The following is a 22,500-nucleotide window of genomic DNA, read 5'->3' as shown; positions in this document are numbered from 1 at the left end:
GACTTTGAGGCCAGGCGGGGGCGCCGGCCACTCGCCCCACTCATCGCTGCCGTTGCCTAGGCGACGGCAGCGACCCAGCCCCTCCAGCAGCCCACTGCCCAATGATGGGAAAAGAAGGCCATCGGTTTAGACGGGTGTAGAGAGAGAGAGAGAGAGAGAGGGAGGGAGAGAGGGAGGGAGGGAGGGAGGGAGGGAGGGAGGGAGGGAGAGAGGGAGGGAAGGCTGGCTGGGGGGAATGGCTGAAATTGGCACAGTATTCCCAAGAAGCGCACATCCTTTTGCATACGATAACCCACATTTATATGCATTAATGCTGCAAGATACAAGACAGAAGCAGCTTCCAGAAAACGCACAGCAACAGATCGCTACCCAATCTCTGCTCATCTTCTACTTATACAGTGTAGAAGACGAGAGCTGCAATCCATCAATCGATTATTTGTCATCTATTAAATTAATCGCCAAATGGATTTTGATCATTGATTATTAATCTGTTTGAGTAATTAAAAAAGTCAAAATGATCTGATTCCAGCTCCTTAAATGTGAATATTTTTTGGTTTATTTACTCCTGTATGACAGTAAACTGAATATCTTTGGGTTGTGGACAAAACAAGACATCTTGGGCTTTGGGAAACACTGATCGACATTTTTCACCATTCTGACATTTTAAAGACCAACTAATCAATTACTCCAGAAAACAATCGACAATTAAAATAATCGTTAGTTGCAGCCCTGATACAGTACGACATGATCATCTACATGCAGCACATTATATAATCTGGACTGAAAATTCAGCCTCTACATTTGGAGATAAAAAACAGTAAACTCGAAATAACTGCATTTTGACTGCATGTAATGACCACACACAAACCACAAATATAGCATGCTGGACCTCCAGATAAACATCTAGTACTGGATTACAGTGTGTCCGTGTCTGTGTGTGCTGCACTCATGCTCAGACTCATAACCTCATTCTGTCTGATCAGCGCTGAGTTGATGGGAATAAACGGACTGCGGATCAGACAGAAGGTTCATCGGAACTGAAAGAGAGAGAGAGAGAGAGAGAGAGAGAGTGAGAGAGAGAGAGAGAGAGAGAGAGAGATTGAGAGAGAGACAGAGAGAGGGGGGGGGGGGGCAGAGAAGAAGTCAAGTGTGTAAATAAGGGAAAACAGGAAAAGAAAAAGTTGGAAGAGTAACAAGAGTGGACACTTCCTGCTCTTCCTTCCTGTTCCTCTTCCCATGCAGTCCCGTTCTGCCTGTGTCACGAGAGAGAGAGAGAGAGAGAGAGAGAGAGAGAGAGAGAGAGAGAGAGAGAGAGAGAGAGAGGGAGACAGAGAGAGAGAGAGAGAGAGAGAGAGACCCACTTCCTCTTTTGTTTATCCAGGAATATGGGACGTCCTGACAGGCTGGCTTTACATCGACAATACACAGCTGAGAGTTCCCCCTCTGGCTCTTTCTCTGTGTGTGTGTGTGTGTGTGTGTGTGTGTGTGTGTGTGAGTGAGTGAGAGAGAGAGAGAGTTTCTGCTCCATTCTCTGTGTTATCAGCTGGCCAGGCCTCACACAGGCAAACAGGGTGCTGGGAGAGCGAGACACTGTGCCACGCCCCGGGGAAACTCTCCAACAATAGCAGACACGCCTCGTTCACTGCAGAAACCAGATCAAATATATCCATCAAAAAGAACAGAAAAACAGGAACAAAATCTGAATAAAAAAAGGACAGATTATCATCAGTCTTTCTTTCAAGGCACTCGTAGGCTTGGGCGGTATCAGAATTTAAATATCGCGATATATACTCCTCCTGCTCAAATCTACTAGTGTCCCCCAGGTTTACTAGTGTCATTTTGCTGAAACAGAATGAGTCACAAATCGGACTCTTTAACAGACGTTAAGTGTGTAAGTAAACAAAAGTAAAAGTAATATATCCTCTGTTGCACCTTGTAGGCTACCTAACTACAGAAGGGACCTGGGGTGTGGTTTGAAGAAACTCGAATGAGCACCTCGGCCGACACAGAGAGACGTACACTACATGCGAGTGTGGACAAACAGGAAATCAGCCAGAGAAACATCCTATTCCTGCTAGACGCCCTGCAGACGTTCCACACAATGAGTTGAAACCAAAGCAGAGGGGAAAACACCATTGTGTTGTTGATCCTCTGGTTTCCTTTGAAAGGTGAAAGCAGCGCACACACACACAGAGAGGAACTCAAGGCTGACTTGAACCAGCTGGCTGTTTGATGGATGTTTGTTTTACAGGGGGGATATTGAAAACCTGTCTGCTTCTTGGAAGACATAAAACCAGCTATAATAAAGACTTTGCAGCGCTCGCCTCTAAACAAAGTACGAATGGGAGTTTGATTCCTTTTCATAAATAACTGACCCAAATATGTCTCGTTATTCACGAGTGTATTCTCAAGAGCTGAACATATATATTCTTTGATGAGAAAGAACTACTACTTCTATGGCTTATTACTTTAGCCATAGAAACATCTGTAATGCTTTGGGGAAAGGCTTAAAATTCTTTAAAGCTGATGGCTCTGAGGTAGAACAGACACACAGACATCTTCAGACACGCAGTAACTAAAGCAGCTCTGAGTCTGAGGTAGAGAGAGACAATGCTTCAGTCACACAGTAACTAAAGCAGCTCTGAGGTAGAGAGAGACAACGCTTCAGTCACACAGTAACTAAAGCAGCTCTGAGGTAGAGCGAGACAATGCTTCAGTCACACAGTAACTAAAGCAGCTCTGAGGTAGAGAGAGACAACGCTTCAGTCACACAGTAACTAAAGCAGCTCTGAGGTAGAGCGAGACAACGCTTCAGTCACACAGTAATGAGTTCAACATGTTTGGCCATATGAATGTGAATATCCAGGCGGTGACTAATTGGTGTCAGAGTGATGAAACACAAACTGGTGGCCGACTGGGAGGGCTGGTTCTGCAGTTTCACTATGAGCTTTTAGGTCACGTCACTCCCCAAGGGGAGATGAAAAGAAGAGGGAGAGAGAGACTGAGAGAGAGCGAGTGAGAGGGACAAAGAGAGAGAGACACAGAGAGAGAGAGAAACACAAGAGAGAGAGAGAGAGCGAGAGAGCAACAGAGAGAGAGAGAGGCTTGTAAATAAGTTGGAATAGTTTACACTCACTTTGGCACCTCACACACACACACGCACGCGCATGCGCGCGCACACGCACACACGCACGCGCACACGCACACACACACACACACACACACACACACACACACACACACACACACACACACACACACACACACACACACACACACACACACACACACACACACACACACACACACACACACACACACACCAAAGAATAGCCAGGTGTTAGAAATCCCAGTTTAAACACAGTTTTATGGCTTCTTCTCGGGGAGTTAATTGGGACTAATGTGAGCCTAATTTGAGCCCTATAGGTTTATAGGGTGACTTGCATATAACAGAGTGACTAAACAGAACAGGAAGGCAGTACAGCACTATTCACTCAGGAGGACCAATCTAGACAGGCCACAGCCAGCACAGTCAGCCTCCTGTGATGTCAAGCAACACATCATAGTAATCCAATTCACAGTGAACACATTACGCCAAAGCTCTTTTCAATCTCATTCGTCCAAGCATGGCAAATATATCTCTGGCTGGTGTGCGAGAGGAGGCCACATGCAGCTGGATGACTGACAGGCGCCATGGTAACCAGGTCTGAAAAGTATTAGGGGAGGGAGGGGCCACCACACCACATTTATCAGTGTCGAAGGCCCACTGTCTCCAGCCCAGCCAGCACTCAACAGAGTTGGGCCCAATTCAACATCTCAGTGGCCTGTGGCAGGCACACGTGTGGTGTGTGGATGTATGTGCATGCATGGAGACATATATAGAGAGAGCCAAAGTGAACGTCACTTCCTGCTTCAGCACTGCACCAGAGATTTTCATCCGCCATTTTATTTTCCCATAGACGTTTCGTAAAATGCTTATAAAAATAGTTTTACTTGGTCAAACCAAACGGTTCAGCTATATTTAGAATCAGGACAGAACAAATTTTCAACTTGGACCAAAACTTAAAAAAAAAAAAAAAAACATCGAAAAAATATGTTCTTTAAATCCGCAATGTTTTTTTACGTTTTGGTACGAGTGAAATATGTGGTCTCTCCAGTTTCTAAATATATCTGAACCGTTTGGTTTGAACAAGTAAATCTCTTTTTGTAAGCATTTTTACGAAATGTCTATGGGAAAATAAATAGCGGATGAAACTCTCTGGTACAGTGCTGAAGCAGGAAGTGATGTTCACTTTGGCTCTCTATAGCAGTGGTTCTCAAATGGGGGTCCGCGGACCCCCAGGGGTCCGTGGCACTTTGCCAGGGGGTCCGCGAAAAGTTTGCAAGTAAAAAAAAAAAAAAAAAAAAAAAAATTTAATTAAAAAATAAAATGCTACATGTTACTTATTCCTTCTCAAACTACTTCCTACATGGTGCTAGTCTTTCAAAATATCTTGGCTGTCATTGATTGTGTTGCATAGTGGTTTTCTGTACTGTTGACAAATTGTGATATTGTAAGTCGCTTTTGACAAAACAAAAGTGTCTGCTAAATGACGTAATGTAATGTAATAAAAAAAAAAATTTTTTTTTGCAAAATCTTCATAGTTCAACGAAAATAGTTTATGCTTTAAATCTAAAATGGGTCATGGATTACATTCTAATAACAAACCTATCAAATTAAAAGTCAAGCACGTTACCGTGGAAACAATTAAGCTTAGCTCAAAATCACAAAACAGAATGAGGGGGTCCCCGGTATATTTTCTATCTTGTAAGGGGTCCTTGGCTGAAAAACATTTGAGAACCTCTGCTCTATAGTATTCACACAGCAGCTTGTATTGGGGGGAAGGGGGGTGTTAACCCTTGTGTGCTGGGATCTGTCTCTTTCATTAGCAATGGTCCCCGGCACAGCTGAGCTGGGCTGAAACGACTTACTTCAAATCAATGTTTTATTGAGCCGGGTGTCCATCGATCTGCATGATGCCACAAGCTTCATGGTATCATCAAGGCCAGCAGGGTAACGCAGGTTCACAGACCACAGCCAAATTCTTCACTTTAATCACTCAAATGACAAATCCTATTTTGTGTGTTCAAAAGTAGCCGGAGAGCTAATTCTAATTCATCCCAGACTCAGAGGGCATCATTTCACTGAGATCATTCACTAAGACTACGAGTCAAAAGTTTTTCATGATCTTAAAACCATTTTTGATCTAAAGGCTTAAATGTTTGAAATATAAACTGTGATGTTGATTGCCTATGGCAAAATGGCAAAGGGTGGTTACTTAAAAGAATCTAAGAGATAAGATAGTTTGGATTTGTTTAACAAACAAAAAAATGAAGAATCTGTGTCCAAACTTTTTTCTGGTAGTGTTTTTTCTATTGCATGGGCTGCTCCATGAGAAACAGACACCGGTGCATGATGTGTGAAGATGATTATGCTATACCGTGTGGTCCACTTCAGAATGGTCCCAAAGTGGGAAAAGTATTGATATATGTTCTCGTTAACCTGGGTCTAATTTATTTCCTGTGTCCCACTCCCAGGCTGACGAGCTTTGAGGATCCCTGCTGCACTGGCTTCTTATTGAGAGACACTTCAGCTGCACAGCTGAATTATAGTTCCTTTGAGGCCGTTTGGCAGCTAAAAGACCAGGGGAATGTGTGAGGTCTGCTTAAGGTCAACAGGCGTTACCAGAGAGAGGATCTTTATCTTATCATCTGTCCAGCCTCAAACCAGCACTGTGCTAGCTAGCCACTTTTTTCATTTTCTTTTCTTTTCTACCTCTCTGGCTTTGTTTTCACTGCGGTTTAAATACAAGCGTTTGCTTGTATCATTCATTCAATTCCTCTTACAGTAGAAGTAGCGTAAACAACACATTTTTTAGCACTCGCAGCTAGAAAGAGGCTACAAATGCTATATCTATCTATATTTTCTTTATCCAAAATGATCAATTGATACTTTGTATCCTCCCCCGATATACTGATATACTCTGCTGCACCACCAACCTGTTTCTGTGTGGCACTATGGGAAGCCTATAATGCAAGCTCTCTGGGACAGCATCAGATTTCAGAAGGTCTTTGACTGGAATTGGGTTCCAGACCACCAAAAGTGAACGCAGACGCTGAGATGTCTGAAAATAGAAAGTCACTAACGTAGCTTAGGGAAACACAGCAGCACTCAATCTAGCCCCGGCCTACTGTTCCGTCTCTCTCTCTCTCTCATTCAGAACAGAGTCCCTTGCTAGCCTCACACGCTAAGTTCATACACACATTATAGTGCACACATACACACACTGTGCAAGTCAACATGGACACAGACAGCTTGTATCCCCAAAGGAAAAGGGGTGTGCGTGTGTGTGTGTGTGTGTGTGTGTGTGTGTGTGTGTGTGTGTGTGTGTGTGTGTGTGTGTGTGTGTGTGTGTGTGTGTGTTCGTGTGTTTGTGTGTGTGTGTGTGTGGGGGGGGGGGGGGGGGGGTGTTCTCTCTGCAGTGTCAACGCACGAGAAATTCAATTAAGCAGACGCAGCGGGACGTCTCCAAGTCCCAACCTCCTCTGAACCCAATATGCCCGACCAACAGCCCCCACCCCTCCCACCACCGAAAGGTTCCCAGCCAACCCCCTACCAGCATCCAGCCACTCCCCCAACACTACCAAGCCCCCTTTTCAGGGCTCTTTGTTCAGCTCTCTGTCATGCACCCCTCTCCCTGTGCCTCTCTTTGCCTCAAAAGAGCGCGGGACCTTTCTAGAAACGGCGGATGCCTATTGGTCAAAAAAGCTGGGGGGGGGGGGGGAGAGTGTAATATTTGACTGAAAGGTTGATAGGAAATGGAAGTCACCGCTCCAGCTCAAACAAGTGGTTGCGTTTACTCTTAAGGGTACCAAACTCATTTCCTCCTCCTCTCCTCCACCACCTCTCTCTGTCTCCGGCACCCAGACAGATGCTGTTCATTTAGCACTTGAGCGGCAATCCTGGAGCTTGTCTGCTAAATCCCCGAGGGGACCACGGGCCACTCTGTAGTAGACCTCACACCACGGCAAAGGCTCTGGCTAAACCTGACCTCACAAGATAGTACATGGTCACTCCACTCACATCACACATCTCAGCCAGACCCTCTTCTGATCAGATGGAAGAACGGACCACATCTGAGCTGCTGCACTAGTCCGACTCAGTCCTGTTAGAATACTAGCCATGGGCCAGCGAGCGAGTAACATGCCGTTTTTTGAAAACGATTCAGTGAGCGATTAGTTAGATTTGAGTGCTTGGTACGGTTACTGTTGTAATAGTTCACAGCTAATCCAACTTGTGTAATAGTAGATTTAAGATCATCGGATTACTGTGGCGTTTTCTAATTTTTGATTGCCATCTTTAATTATTTTACAACAGTTACTTTGTCAAGAAGAATACAAAAATAGTTCTACACATATATACTGTTGTTGTCGTTGTTTTACTTCTGCAATGCTCATTGTTTGTTTGTGACAAGATCGCATCAGTCTCATCCCCAATGCATAGGTCTTAACGACGAACCCGCTCTCAGGTGATTGGGGTCTTTCCGATACCAGGTGTGTGTGTGTGTGTGTGTGTGTGTGTGTGTGTGTGTGGGGAGGGGGGGAGGAGGGGGGGGTCATCGACGATGATGAACACAGAGAGCAAGAGCTTCAGGGGCACACAATGTCACACAACACATCTAGCGAAACAGCGGCTTAGAGAGGTGCAAGGCCGCTACTGACACAATATTGCTGTTATGTAACAACACTGAAACACTGCCCAAAACAGTGTGTGTGTGTGTGTGTGTGTGTGTGTGTGTGTGTGTGTGTGTGTGTGTGTGTGTGTGTGTATGTGTGTGTGTGTGTGTGTGTGTGTGTGTGTGTGTGTGTGTGTGTGTGTGTGTGTGTGTGTGTGTTGTGTGGGCATGTGCGCGTGTGCGTCTTTCCCGGATTAAGGCCTCCCTCAGCTCTCCCTCATGCTTCCGCCCTATTGTAGTCGTACTTGAGGGTTTTAACGGCGCACGATTCCAGGAATGTCTAATGGAAAACACATGACCTATGACCTCTGACCTAGGAAGTCATCTCCTTAGGATGAACACCATCTCCATGCTGAGACTGCTGCTGTCACATCGTCCACGTAAACACGGCTGAAAAACCGACCCGACGAGAGATTTCTCTCTCTCTCTCTATCTATCTCTCTCTCCCCAACAGCATGAAACAGAATTGATTGGGTCTTAGCCAAACAGATCATGGCGAGTTATCGGCCCATGTGCCAGCTAAACCAGGCTTAGCGCGTCCTCCTGTTCCATTACGCCATTTTCATCCCCCCCCTCGCAGCTTTCGGCTGGGTATTTAGCTCCTCCAACGGGGACATTGATTTCTGGTCCCGTGCCGTGCATTTCAAACAGCCCGTAAAGCACACCCGAGTGCTCCTCCACACAGCCAACGACGACAACGATAATCACCGGACGAGTCCAAAAATCAATTTGCTCGAGCCCCTCTAAAAGCAATTAAGATAAGTCCTCTTGCTTGAAGACCGCGAGAGCAGTGACCTAAATCAGAGCAGATCCAGATGATGGGGTAGCGTGGGACTGAAAAGGCTACTTAAGGATGCTGTGGGTGTGTGTGTGTGTGTGTGTGTGTGTGTGTGTGTGTGTCATAAGCATCCCAATCAACACTTGCTGGCGAGGTTAGGCTAAGACCTCATGATAATCCCCCACAGTGATTTTGATCAGCATATGTTGTTGTGATTGAAATCGCACGCCATGTGGCATATGACACGACAAAATAAGAAGAGGAACACGCAGACAGACGTATGACAGGTAACAGATATGTGCGGTCTGTGGTCAGACAGCTTGACAAACATGGAAACATAGTGGCAATTATTTATCACTTCATATGAAGCCTCCACAGGGGGGGATCTGATCAGATCTGGGCATCTGATCCATTTAGTGCTGCTCAGACCATGAGAGCGACATAGGGTCCCAAAAGTCAAACCACAAGGCCCATGCAAAAGCACTGGTCTGAGTGACGCTTTCATCAAAAGGGAAGAAACATGGTGTGAAACGTTCAGATTTTAAGTTGCTGAGAACTCAGTAGTTAAAGGGGGAACTTCACCGAAAAACAATGCAGATTTATTATTTTTCACATGATCTCACACATACAGTATAGTATCCGTAAACTGTAAACAGTTTTTGCAGGCATTCATTGAGTTTGACAGTTACTGAGAGTTGATTTGAGTTAAGTTGATGCCAGTGATGTCATCGGAAGGCACTGAATCATTGGGTTGTATTAATTACAAGTCTTCTGATGACATCACTGGCGTCAACTTAACTCAAATCAACTCTCAATAACTGTCAAAGTAAATGAATTTCTGCAAAACTGTTTACAGTTTTCACATATGGGTGAGATCATGTGCCTAATAAATCAGTTTTGTTTTCCAGTGAGGTGCCCCTTTATCATTTCTAAATGCAACAGGACGCTAGCTGTAGCCTAAGTGTTTGATGCAACTACAATAGATACCAGCATCCCACAGGTAAGCAAATCTACCAATATGGAACTTGGGAATCTGAATAGGAGCCACATCTGACTTGATAGGTGATACTGGGGCTCTGGGACGTGAGTGTTTGCCTGTCTGAGTCTACAGGTAGGCCCTACTTATGTGATAGCCTTGGGCCTTGGTGTGTGACCAGGCGTAGTGTGTGTGTGTGTGGGTGTGTGTGTGTGTGTGTGTGTGTGTGTGTGTGTGTGTGTGTGTGTGTGTGTGTGTGTGTGTGAACTCACCATGAAGTCCATTGGGGGTGCTCCTGTGATGGTGCGGCGCTGACAGGTCATCCATGGACCTCCTCATGGTGGTGCCCAGCTTAGCGTTCTCTGAGCCGGGCTTGTGTACGTGGCTGTGGCTGTGGTTGTGGTGGTCGGGGCTACCGGCGCTGCCGGCGCTGGACGTACTGCTCCCGTCCCCGACGTCCCTGACCGTGCCGGTGCCCCCGTTCAGGTTGGTCAAACTGGACTGACTGTCTATGGAGCTCCGGGAGCCAGCGCCGTTCCTCTCCTCGTCCAGCATGAGGATGATCTCCTTCAGCTCAGAGTTCTCCCGCGTCACGCTCTCCTGGTTGGCCTCCAGCTCCTTCAGCTTCATCATGTAGGTGCCCACCTCCTTCCACAGGGCGCTGGCCGTGTAGCGGCCGAAGCGCTGCCACTCGCGGGACAGCTTCTTGCCCTTCTGCCGGTCATCGTCCAGGAAGCAGCACAGCTCCCGCAGCTCGTGGTTGTCGTCCTGCAGCTTCTGGTTGATCTCCTTCAGGCTGCGGATCTCGTGTAGGTGCACCTGCAGGGTTGGGGAGTAACGGAATACATGTAGAATATAGTATACAATACAATACAAAACACAATACAATACAATACAATGCAAAATATGAGTAACTGTATTCCATTACAGTTACAGTTTAAATTGATGGTATTCTGAATACAGTTAGTCTTTAGAAATAGATTACTTTAAGGGATTACTTTGTTTTGTTTTGTTTTTGTGACAGAGCCATGTTGACACCTTGAAAACAAATATCTAGATTATTATAGGGGCATTTTGGGGGCTTTGGTAAATAAATGAATGAGAAAGAAATGTAGCTATAAGTGCAGGGCAGTAAATGTAAAGTCATCATGTATCAGGCTCTAGATCAGGGGCCCCTGGGCCTGTGCCCGGTTGGCCCATAGACCATATAATCTATCCATGTCATCAGCAAGTGTTAATTAGCCTACATCCAGAGTGACCCAGACAAATGGGCTCAGCAGGACGATTTTGAAGTATTCCAAAAGTAATCCAAAGTATTTCGAATACGTTACTTAACTTGAGTAATCTTACAAAATTACACTTTAGGGCATTCATTCATCTGTAGTGGAATACGTTTTAAAAAGTCACCCTCCCAACAACAGTGTGCACCTGCAGCCGCCGGTTGATGTCCTTCATCATGTTGCCATGCTCCATCATCAGGGTCATCCTCTCTGCGTCCACCCTCCTCATCCTCCGGACCAGCTCCTCTTTGCTGCAGCGCAGAAGCTCGTCGTCCGACATCTGGCTCAGCAGCTCATCCGCGGGTCCCTCCGATGGGTTTTTAGCCATGACTATCCTGGCTGTGCTGCTCTCAGTTCGTTGAAAACGGCGGGTGGTAATTAACTAGCAAGACTCATTTAACCAAGCCTCAATTGGGGAATTGTATTAAAATATGAATACATGGTCCAAAATATTAAAATAAGTACCCCCCCTCCCCCTCGAGAATAGGCCGATAGAGGCTAATGAAAAGGAAAATATTAATGCGATGCTATGGCAACCTGTCTATGATAGCAAGCAACCCGTGCATGGGACTGAATTGGAGCTCTCACTAATCTTTCAAAAAGAAAAGGTGGGGGAAATCCCTCATGAATTTCGCAAATAAGTGCTCTACTCCCATTCCGACAATAACAACATTACGATTACCAATCGATCACCGGTGATTTCCAATCAGGTCATGGTCCCCCGGCGCAGAGTCCTGTCAACACAGTCCCATCGCAATGTGCGCTGCTGTCCTCGCACACTATCGCTCCAGTCAAATGAGTCAAAAGGAAACACGATTGAAAATAGACTATATCCAAAACTACGCTCAATCGACGGAGATTCGTATAAACGCTACACCTTTAAACGCCACTTCTCTACGGGGCAGTACAGGCGGTGCTCTCGGGATCAACAGCGCTCCTCGGATAAGCCTCTTTCTTTCCAGAGATGGTGTGGTGCTGGGCTGGCCTCCCCCTCTCCTCTCCTCCCCTCCTCCCCCGTACCGTCTTGTCCAAATACTCGGGTTTGAAATCATTCAAGAGGATTTCGGCCAAGACGGCCAATCAAGACATGGGCAGCAGGTACATGAAGCCCAGGCTCGGCCCCCTTAAAGGAACAGCAATACTGTAGTTGATAAAGTAAAGTTCAATAAAAGAAAACAAATAAATCTAAACAAAGTAATGATAATACAAAACAAAAAGTGTTTTTTTTATTAATATGTTTAACGTTACATATGAGGCATATGGCAGGCTACCCACTATATTAAGTATTATATAGTATGAGAAAATAATATTTAATTAGCTCAAAATATTGTTGTTATGCTACTGTTATCAATATTGTGCAGGCTTTTTCATAATTAAATTAACTAGTAGGCTAAATATAGGTTAGTTCTACAGCCCTTCTCATATTATGCAAAGCATTACAAATCTTTTGGCCTGATTTAGTGAGTACTCAATAAACAAACTTTTTTTTCTTTTCTTTTTTACAAAATATAAAATAAACACAATGCATGGAAACAGAGGCGAAAATAAAAAAAAACACGTCTTTGAGTGTTTTAATAGACCGCTGAACCAAAGATATCTTTCAGAAGTCAGAGAGAAAGCTTAACAGGTGCGTTTGAGATTTATTACGTCACAGCGCCACCTTGCGGTTACATTTTGTAATGACCAATGAAAAACTCCCAAAGCAGATCTATCAAACACACATAGGCCTTCTGAAAGTCTGTCTGCATCGCCATAAACTAAAATTGTAGATACAAGCCCATAAGTGCTTCACATCCGTTTATAATCATGTTTAATATCAAGGGTTGATAAATCTCCAGTTGTAATGTATTTACAAATCAAAAACATTTTGGATCCGACTTTGAATATGGATAGCCAGGCCCAGCCAGCACACTGCAGTAGATTGTGTGACACAAATAGATTGATAGGTACTATGATATTCTTTGAACATAGCTGGGAGCATTTCAAAACCATTCTAAAGCAGTTCCTGAAGAGTAATTACAAACGCTCCAATGTATGAGTGTTATGTTATGATGGACCGACTGTTTGATTAACCAATTTTACGGGTCTATGACATCATTGTTTATTGTATTTGTTTTACTGTATCTTACTGTACTTTGCTTTTAACAGTTTGATTGAATTGAATGAATTGTATGAGTCTATTACATCATTGTTATGTTTATTGTATTTATTTTATTGTATCTTACAGTACTTTGCTTTTAACAGGTGCTTTTAATAACATAAATTGGGATGATTCTGTGAAATGCTGTGGTACAGGACATCAGATGTTTTGGTAAATGTTATGTGTATCTGTCCCTACACAAATAAATTAATGAAATGAAGCGGCACAAGAATGCAGCATAGTGTAAAATTACCTTGAGTGAATTACAAGGCTGCAAATGTATATAAGAGGATATTCAGTATTTTCTATTCAGGCTGTTCTTCAATAGACAGAGAAGACCACCACTTTCTATAATAGACACATTGTTAAACCTATTATAATGTGGGCAAAATTATCACACACACACACACACACACACACACACACACACACACACACAAAGCAGATTTAAATGACAAGGAAAAGAAGCAAATCAACAATGAGCCTTTTGACTGAGGCAGGAATACAGATTTGCACGAATCTAAACAAAAAAAGACAAAAACATGAAACCAACATTAAAAGAAACAAGATTGAAAAACTCTCTTAATCTGCTCATTGAAGCTCAAATTACATGTAGTATCACAAATCACACCTAGGTTTATTGCTACTGGCCTTACATTGGAAGACAGAGGGCCTAATTCATAGACCAAGGGGCCTATCGTCCGCCTGAGCAAAGGTGGGGTAAATTACGTTAGCATTAGCATCTGCCCTGGCTGTCATTTGCTATCTTAGTTTCAACCCACGCACGCGCTAATTTGAGGCTGTGTGCTCATGCAGCAAGATACTGTAGGAATTGGGTTGCATGGCGGAGTGGAAACAACTGCATCTTGACAAATAAACAAAGTGACATATTTCCAATTAGTCATGCAAACATCTGAGTAGGAAATTATGTGTTGTGTAGAATGTAATTCGTATACTGAGTGAGACTGAGCGCTTAACGATTTCTAAATGTTTTTAAGTGTGTTATTGGTATATATCTATGATGAGCGCTGTTAGATGTTTTGGGAAATGTCCAATTATGCAAATACCAGGCCGCTGTCATCCTCCTATCTATGGAATCGTGCAAACAGCATCAGAGGGAATGAGAGAGGGGAATCTGATTGGTTGTATAGATCTTGCGCCCCAATGACGCCTGTGAATAATTCTACTACTTAACCCGGCACATTCAAGCTTTGCACGGGGTGCAAGGTGGGAAATATGCACTGTCAAATTAGGAAAAGATTTGGACACGCCTCCAAATGTGCCAAAGTCTGGCGTTAATTGCCCTAGGGTCACTGCTGCAGCACAATACAGAAGATATGCCCCAGAGTGTCTAATTCATGGCAAATTAATTTAATTGAGTTGGATGGGCCACAGATGACTAATTATGGCTTATTTTAGCTATAAAACATTCTGGGGCATAGACAGTTTAGAAAGTGGCTACACAGTTATTCAGTTTTACAGGCAGATATATGTGTTTTTTCACCATTATAATGAACATTTATTGATTTATACTATGTTGGATAATGTCCAAGTGAAAGCTTGTAAATGAAGAATAAAATGGGGCCCAGAACTGAATCCTGCAGTTTTCTCAAGTAATCTTTTTTTTTAAATCAGAGCAGCCTATACTTAATCTCACAAATATTCTGCATTCATTATTTCATTGCTTCAGCAACACATACTGTTGTTGCACCCCCCATAAAGCTGTAATCAAGGCGTGCCCAAACTTTTTTAGGATGTGAGCTACTTAAAACAAAACAAAAAACTACTTCTTTCCGCTTGTCCCCCCACCCCAAGTACATATTTAGCCCATTTTAACAGTATTATATTATTTATTTAACATTAATTAATAATGTTATAACGTATCATGTTAAATAGTGCAGATACTGAGTTAGCTATACATGAGCGGGATTTAGTTTATGCATTAAAAAAAAAACATTTCGGATTTCGGTAGATCACGTTCTACCTATTGAGCACCCCTGCCGGTACTTTTCCCCCATACATTCTACTATTGATTCAACAAAACATGTTCCATCCTGAAATTGTCATTTGTGTATTTTTGTAGAACCTCTATATTGTTATAGTAGCTGTTTCTCAATATCAAGGAAGGATCCTCAAATGGATGAATTTCAAGGATACTACATCATCGAAGACCGTCAAAGTACTGTTCCAATCTTCAAATTCTACAAAGGACTGCGTCCTCAGCAGAGTACATTTTGAGGATGCATATGTGTATCCTCAGCACATATAAAGTACCCACAATTCATTTTGCAATAGCCAGGTCTTAAAAATGGCGAGCACCGTAAATTGTTATCACTTTAGCGTGCCAACATTTTAATGCCAAATTGTTTTAATTAGCTAGAAAATTCAGTAACATTTGGCTAACTGAGCTGTCAAGGCTAAATTTGTTAGCTGGCCTGCTAGCTAACAAGCTAGCTAGCTCTGTCAACTTCCTTTGTTGTGTTTTCGCGCGGAGGTGACATCGGGACCATGACGCAATCACGCACACTCAGTCACTAGCCTGTTCCAAAATGTTTGCTCTTCGAATGTGAGGAAGGACTCTTGCCTGCCCTCTGTAGGACGTCACTAGGAAGGACCTGTCCTGCCAAGGAAGGAACAACATTGAAAAACAGCTAGAGTTGCCATTTATTTCCTGTAGTTTCTGTGTTTGATGGAGCACACCACTCCACTCTTGGGCCTGAGTGTGCCGGTGTCCAGGATGTCAAAGGACTGCCCCGGGATCAGGCTGAAGTCAAACCTCTGCAACAGCTTCGCCATCACCACCTTAGCCTCCATCTGAAATCACACCATCAAGCTGCTCAGTTTGTGTGTGTGTGTGTGTGTGTGTGTGTGTGTGTGTGTGTGTGTGTGTGTGTGTGTGTGTGTGTGTGTGTGTGTGTGTGTGTGTGTGTGTGTGTGTGTGTGTGTGTGTGTGTGTGTGTGTGTGTGTGTGCCACCCACCTGAGCAAAGTTCTGGCCCAGGCATGCACGCGGTCCCAGGGCAAAGGGGTAGTAGCAGTAATAAGGCCTTGTAAAACAATTAAGAGACAACTTCAAACTAAGTACATTTTGTGATATTGTGTTCAATGATCCATGTTCTAACAATTTGTGAAGAATTAAAACACATCCAATCCATATTGTATTAAGGCACAGGTGATTACTTTGTGTTGCTTGGAGTTTAATTTAGTTTAGTAGTAAATTGCAATGCAACATAAGGAAAACATGTAATACAGTTATATATTTCACACACAAACACACACACACACACACACACACACACACACACACACAAACAAACAAACAAACAAACAAACAAACAAATATACAGTAATAATCTGTTTTGTTCATCATGTGAAATTCATTGTGTGCTACTGTACTTACTTGGGAGAATCAGGGTGAAATCTGTCTGGATCAAATGTCAGTGGGTCCTTGAAGAATTTCTCCATTCTCCCAGCCACATAGGAGTCAAACTGAATTTCAGGGCAAATCATTGTATGTTTAATTTAGATATCAGTTAAATTCATATTGTTGCCTGTATAATCACCATCATCATCATCATCATCATCATCCAAATCGTACAAACCAAACCAATGAAAATGCATTGGAAAATATTAAATATGCACATTATATACAACAATGTGAAAATCAACCGGTTTTACTGATTGATTTACTTTTGGAGAAAAATGGTTTAGGAAGAATAAACAATTCCAACCCACAGTTAAAGAAAATGCTGCTTTTAGTACATGAAATATACAATGTGACCTCACATAAATTGCACAGAAACACTTTAAACTGATTTCTGTTCTGGAAATGTATGCAAATTAGCGCATATTTATGAATCATTTGCATAATTAAACATACAATTTCAGAAAACCTGTAATACAAAGAATAATTGTCTTAATGTAAGTAATCAACTGGGGATGTTTCATGGTGATATCTATAAATTGAAAAGTTTACCCTATTAGTAGTGTCTGTTTTGTTAGGATCATATTCATGTGATTTTCAATAATTTCCACCCCTTGGATTTCTTAGGAATTTTCATGTTATAAATTACATATTCCCGAGACTAAAACAGTTGAAAGAGTTTCTGCTGCAATTTGTGTGAGGTTGAACCACATTTCTAGGTAAAATGCCTGTACTATTTAGAGGGAACAAACACGTTAAACGTGTAATACAATAGTCTCTTAGACGCGTTGGCTCCCGCAATTTTCACATGCTTCCGCCTACCCGTCTGTACTTCGTAGAGGAGAAAGTGGGCTAAAACGGAAAGGGAAACGCATGGAAAATAATGAGCAATGATAGCGGGGATGTCCCGGATGCCCCGCCTTTAACCGGGACATCCGCTCGTATTTCTCCAATCACCTGCATCAGTTCAAACTTCCTCTGAAGCGTCTCTTCCTCAACTTTCTTTGACCAGTCTCTGTGGGCGTGACGTCCAGACTGTCTCTCTGGTGCATTGGAAGAATGTAGAAGAGACAGTCTGGCTTGAGAGGCTAAACGTGTAATGACTCACCATACAGGTGACTCCTCCAGGTATGGGGATGCCATCGATGATCATGTCTTTCTGCACGTGACGAGATGTTCCCGGAGCTGGGGGGTACATCCTCAGAGTCTCTTTTAGCACCTGAAGGAGGTGGGGGGAAGGGGGTGGGGGTGGGTCAGTTATTGCTTCAGACACTTTCAGTTACTCTGATTGCATGCTTCAGCCAAAATAAGAGCCAAACTTAAGCTATACTGTATATAACCTTGGTTTTATGATTAATATGAGTGAGGTAACTCACTTTATGGGAACGCATTCCAGGCATGACCTACAGAGACCCGATATCACTACGCCAATCTTGATTGGTTGGTGAAGGCAAATCCCTTTGCCTCCTCACCAGGGGGTGGTACCCCCTATATAGGCGAGCACTCTGGAGTGAGAGCTCATCTTGATAAGCCATTCTTTCATCCACCCAGGCAAGAAGGGCTGTTAGTTAGGTAGAAGAACAGTGTTAGGTAGAAGACTAGTGGATCCACGTGCAGGCACCTGACAGGCTTGACACATTTGAGACAGACACGTTTCAGCCTGTGGCTTTCCTCAGTGTAACGCGTCTGTATGTACTGTACTGCTGCTGTGCGGATTAAAATCCTTTTGAAACTTAACCTGTGAGTGCTGCCAGTTCCATTAGACTTTTCATGTTTTGTTGGGCCAGCACCCAAAGTATTTAGTAGGCTACTGAGTTGAGCGCACCACTTCTTGGACTTGAGACATTTGAGACAGAGCAATAACGGGCCAAGAATGGGACCCTGCGGAATACTGGAAAAGATATGTCTGTCCGAGTCATGGTCACCAAGACTGACAAAATAGCTTCTGCCGGTAAGATTAAGTATAAAAACACGATAGGGCAGTGCCTGAAAGGCCAATCCAATTCTCAAGGCGGGCTAGAAGAATATTGTGACTGTATCAAAAGCAGCGGTCATATAAATGAGTGAGAGAGGATGGAAACATTTTTATTATCAGAGCTCATTCTGAGATCATTAACTACTTTTACAAGTGCTGTTTCAGTGCTGTGTCCTTTTCTAAACCCGGACTAGATAATATAGCCGGAATACCCGGAATAGAGATAGGTCTATAATTATTCAGCAGTGGTGGATCAAGTTTATTCTTCTTCAGTAAGGGCTTGACTGTAGCTGTTTTAAGTAAATCGGGAAAAATAGCTTATTCTAAAGAACAATTTACAATATTTAATACATCATCAACCAGACTATCTAAGACCTCTTTAAAAAAAGCAGTAGGAATTGCATCCAGGGAGCAGGTGGATGACTTCATCTGCAAAATGGTTTTACGGAGTTCCGTTTCACTAATTTTGTAGAATGACATTACATTTGGGGGAAATGTAATGTCATTCTGCAAAATACTGAAACTGTGTGAAACTGTTAACAACTCTCGGGGGGAGAGTTGTTAACAGTTTCACTGATTGGGTTACCAATATTATTCACAATGCCAGCTCTGATATTAATGATCTTATTATCATGATTTTATTCTGTAGGTCATGCCTGAAATGTGTTCCCGTAAAGTGAGTTACCAAAACGAATATTATGAAATAAAACCGTAATTTTGCTAACTTCATGATATGTACCTGTGTGAGATAGATCAGTTTCCCCAGATCATCATAGCTTATCTCCTGCTTCATGCCAATGACATCATCCACCTCTTTCTTCACTCTATGAAAGATAACACAATTGAGGATTTCTTTTTACAGTATCTGCAATATCAAATGAATTAATGTATTCTTACTTTTCCAGTATTTCAGGATGTCTTCCCAGTTCCATGATGCAAAAAGCAAGTTGATTAGCTGTAGTTTCTTGCCCTAAAAAGTTACAAATGGTAACTGTTAATACACAGTTGATCAGTTGATACAAATATAGCAAATAACAAAGGATAAAGAAGCTAAGAAGGAGAACTTTGGTTCTTTGTTCCCAAATGTTTTGAGCCTAAACTAAAAACTTGAGCTTACCATTGTTCACGTCTCCACTGTACAGTACTTTCCTCACCAAGCTTATTTTGCATCTTTCTCACACACTGACAATAGAGCCTCACCCGCAATGAAGAATGTCACAAAGTTGTCCAACATCAACTCTTCATCTTCTTGATCCATGCTTTCTGGAATTTAAAAAGAAAATGTTGAAACAGGTGCACTAATATTGACCTCAATCGTATTATAATATATTGTAAACCTATGGGGTTTAACCTAAAAATATCTACTTAGGAAAGAAAGGCGCCAACTGCTTATGAATGTATGAAACCTATCTCATTTATCCTGTTTGTGTGAACAGCTAGCAGGGCAAAATAGCATATGCTCTCTGTAAAGCAATAATCACTAACCAATGATGCACATTTTGCATACGTTGCATATACCTATCCTGTACACTGTGGTTCTGTAAACTGCAAAACCTTTGATAACCTGAAAATATGTTGTTGAAGATGCTGTACCTTAATTTATATATTTTTAGCTGCGACCAGCAGCTCTATAAGTCACTCTGTTGGTCGATCAGTCGGTTGACAAAAAGTTCACCACCCTTTAGCGGGCACAGTTTTCGCCCTAGGAGGCTGAAATTTGGCATGGAGGTCAGAGGTCAAGTGTGTGTGTGTGTGTGTGTGTGTGTGTGTGTGTGTGTGTGTGTGTGTGTGTGTGTGTGTGTGTTCATGCCAATTGAGGCAGGCGGTCAGGGGCAAATTTCGAAACGCAGGGTGGCATAAGCAGAGTAAGGTGGGCTGCCCCTACCATCGTGCATTTCGGAAATTCGCATAATGTGGTTGCAGCTATTGCGAATCCGCGCTTGTTTATTGTCTTCTCTTGTTATTATTCATTGCATTGTTTTCAATAGTCATTATTTGTTCCGTTCTTGCTGCTGCAGTGACACAGTTTCCCCATCGGGATCATTATAGTTTCATCCAATCTAATCTAATCTGAAGAAGAGGGGCCACAACCTTTGCCAGCAGCTTTGATGATTTGCGTGAGGATGTCCTTGGGAACCTCCTCGCCATTTTGGATGGCAGTCTTTCTGCTGTGGATCCACTTAGCGCCCGTTGAGCGCAGCAGCTGGCACGCCTGCCTCACTTCGTTGACGAACGTCCTGTTCTTTGGGTTGAACTGTAAATGCCAGAAGTTAAGATCTCACACACCTTACAAGATGACTATCACCACCATCCAAACCTCATACAAGCATAAAGTGAACTCAAAAAATGCACCTCAAAAAGGATGTCTCTGACATGGTAAACCATCCCTTTCAGACACGTCTCGATGGCTTTAGGGAAAGGAAAGTCCTTATTCTTCAGCAGATCTAAATCCACTCCAAAAGCAACCTGCATGTTGCCAAGGAAACAAAAGAGACACTACATGTATCTAGAGATATTAGCAAATTTGGTTCACAGAAATATTTGTTGGTGATATTGTTATGAGTCCTAAAATAAGCTAGTACATTTCTTTACATACTGCAGATAGCTTCTGTACTGACTAAAGTAGATCGGTTAAGATAGTTGAGCAGTTTTAGACACTGGACTCAAGAAAATCTGACTAAAGATGAGTCCGGTACTCTCTTCATATTCACTAATAGCAGAAAAAGAAAGAACAGAACCAGGCACAATAGAGTACCGTAGGAATGAGTCGGGAGTAGCAAATCGCCGCTATGTTGGCTCGTAAGGGGAAAAGGCTATGGGATTCTAGAATGGGGATGACGCGTAAATGCATTTCTTTAAACAATTTTCAAAAAACGCGAAGAAAAAAAAAGTGCTCCTCATTTGTGAAGATTATCCTGATGAACACACATTTCCAGTCCCATAAACTTTTGTTAACCACAGACCTTATTTCATGCATTTAACCGAAATCCCCATGCAAAAATTCCATAGGCTTTCCTGCTTACGAACCAACATGGCAGCGATTTCTGGGTAAGCCTACAAAAATACATCATCCCAGCGGTACTCTATACCTTGGCAATAACATCCATTGTAACACAGTTGATTAGTTCAAGCATGTTGGCCTCTTCTTTGCGATCGGCAATTTCCGTCATTTGATCCATCAGTCTCTCTGCCCTGTCATCGAAGGTGCCCATCAGACCTCTCAGGTACCTGGAAGTGATGTCACAGAGAGTGTAAAGCACAGCCAGGATGTCAACCTCCACACAAATGTTACAGTCGGACAATGTTGCTTCTGGAAAAAGTAGATTACATTATATTACGTCATTTAGCAGACGTTTTTATCCAAAGCAACTTACAATATCACATTTTGCCAACAGTAGAGAAATCAACTATGCAACACAGTCTATAGGCGCTTTTGGAACAAACAGTTGTGGGGACTCCCTGACAGGAACTGCCCACAGGGGAGGTTCACCGAGAACAACATACATGCAAGTGCTTTTTTCTGATTGCATTCGCACCGCCAATAGGAACCATAGGAACGCTGAAGTGAAGTAGCCTAGCCTATTTTTGCTAACAATTAGCTAGCTAACGTTAGCGGCTAAAAAAGCAAGTTAAATGGACAGCTCACTCTAAAATCCAAAATACATATTTTTCCTCTCAGCATCCATCTATACCGTTTTGAGATAGATGCCTGAGTTTTGGAGATATCGGCCGCAGAGATGTCTGCCTTCTCTTGAATACAATGGAACTGGATGGCACTCGGATTGTAGTGCTCAAAGTACCAAAAAAATACATTTGAAAAACTCAACAGCATTGTCTCTTTCCAGAAATGATGACCCGGTTACTCAAAATAATGTACAGACTTTGTTGTGAGCAATTTCATGTAGGAACTATTTTCTTTTGCAGTCTCATGTAGGATCTAGCTAGCAGCTAGCGGGTGTAATTCGGTCAAAAGAAAATAGTTCCTCCATGAAACTGCTCATAACGAGGTCTGTGGATTATCTTGAGTAACGGGGTGATGATTTCTGGAAAGAGACATTGCTGTTGAGTTTTTCAAATGTATTTCTTTGGCACTTTGAGCACCACAAGCCAAGTGCCATCCAGTTCCATTGTATTGGAGAGAAGGCAGAAACTC

The 22,500-nt window shown here is 42.9% G+C and overlaps 2 protein-coding genes across 2 annotated transcripts in view; both read right to left on the bottom strand.

The window, feature by feature from the left end:
- The window catches only part of ccdc85cb (coiled-coil domain containing 85C, b), a 64,528-nt gene extending 52,767 nt beyond the window's left edge, over positions 1-11,761 (bottom strand). The window contains exons 1-2 of the mRNA XM_083643765.1: positions 10,958-11,761; positions 9,802-10,348 (exon numbers count right to left, since the gene is read on the bottom strand). Of these exons, the coding sequence (XP_083499891.1) occupies positions 9,802-10,348; positions 10,958-11,137 (727 nt within the window). The 5' untranslated portion in view covers positions 11,138-11,761. The remainder of the gene's footprint in view (positions 1-9,801; positions 10,349-10,957) is intronic.
- A 3,852-nt stretch (positions 11,762-15,613) lies between these two features.
- The window catches only part of cyp46a1.2 (cytochrome P450, family 46, subfamily A, polypeptide 1, tandem duplicate 2), a gene marked incomplete at both ends in the record, with an annotated part of 11,016 nt that continues 4,129 nt past the window's right edge, over positions 15,614-22,500 (bottom strand). Inside the window, 10 exons of the mRNA XM_083642979.1 lie at positions 15,614-15,763; positions 15,929-15,995; positions 16,349-16,437; positions 17,481-17,591; positions 19,087-19,171; positions 19,245-19,317; positions 19,548-19,610; positions 20,439-20,601; positions 20,700-20,813; positions 21,437-21,575. Coding sequence (XP_083499105.1) covers positions 15,614-15,763; positions 15,929-15,995; positions 16,349-16,437; positions 17,481-17,591; positions 19,087-19,171; positions 19,245-19,317; positions 19,548-19,610; positions 20,439-20,601; positions 20,700-20,813; positions 21,437-21,575 — 1,054 coding nt within the window. The remainder of the gene's footprint in view (positions 15,764-15,928; positions 15,996-16,348; positions 16,438-17,480; positions 17,592-19,086; positions 19,172-19,244; positions 19,318-19,547; positions 19,611-20,438; positions 20,602-20,699; positions 20,814-21,436; positions 21,576-22,500) is intronic.

The sequence above is a fragment of the Poromitra crassiceps genome (assembly GCF_964638095.1).
Source record: "Poromitra crassiceps genome assembly, chromosome: 9".
Taxonomy (NCBI): domain Eukaryota; kingdom Metazoa; phylum Chordata; class Actinopteri; order Beryciformes; family Melamphaidae; genus Poromitra; species Poromitra crassiceps.
Note: the sequence above shows the minus strand (reverse complement) of the source record. Positions and strands in the feature narration are given on the sequence as shown.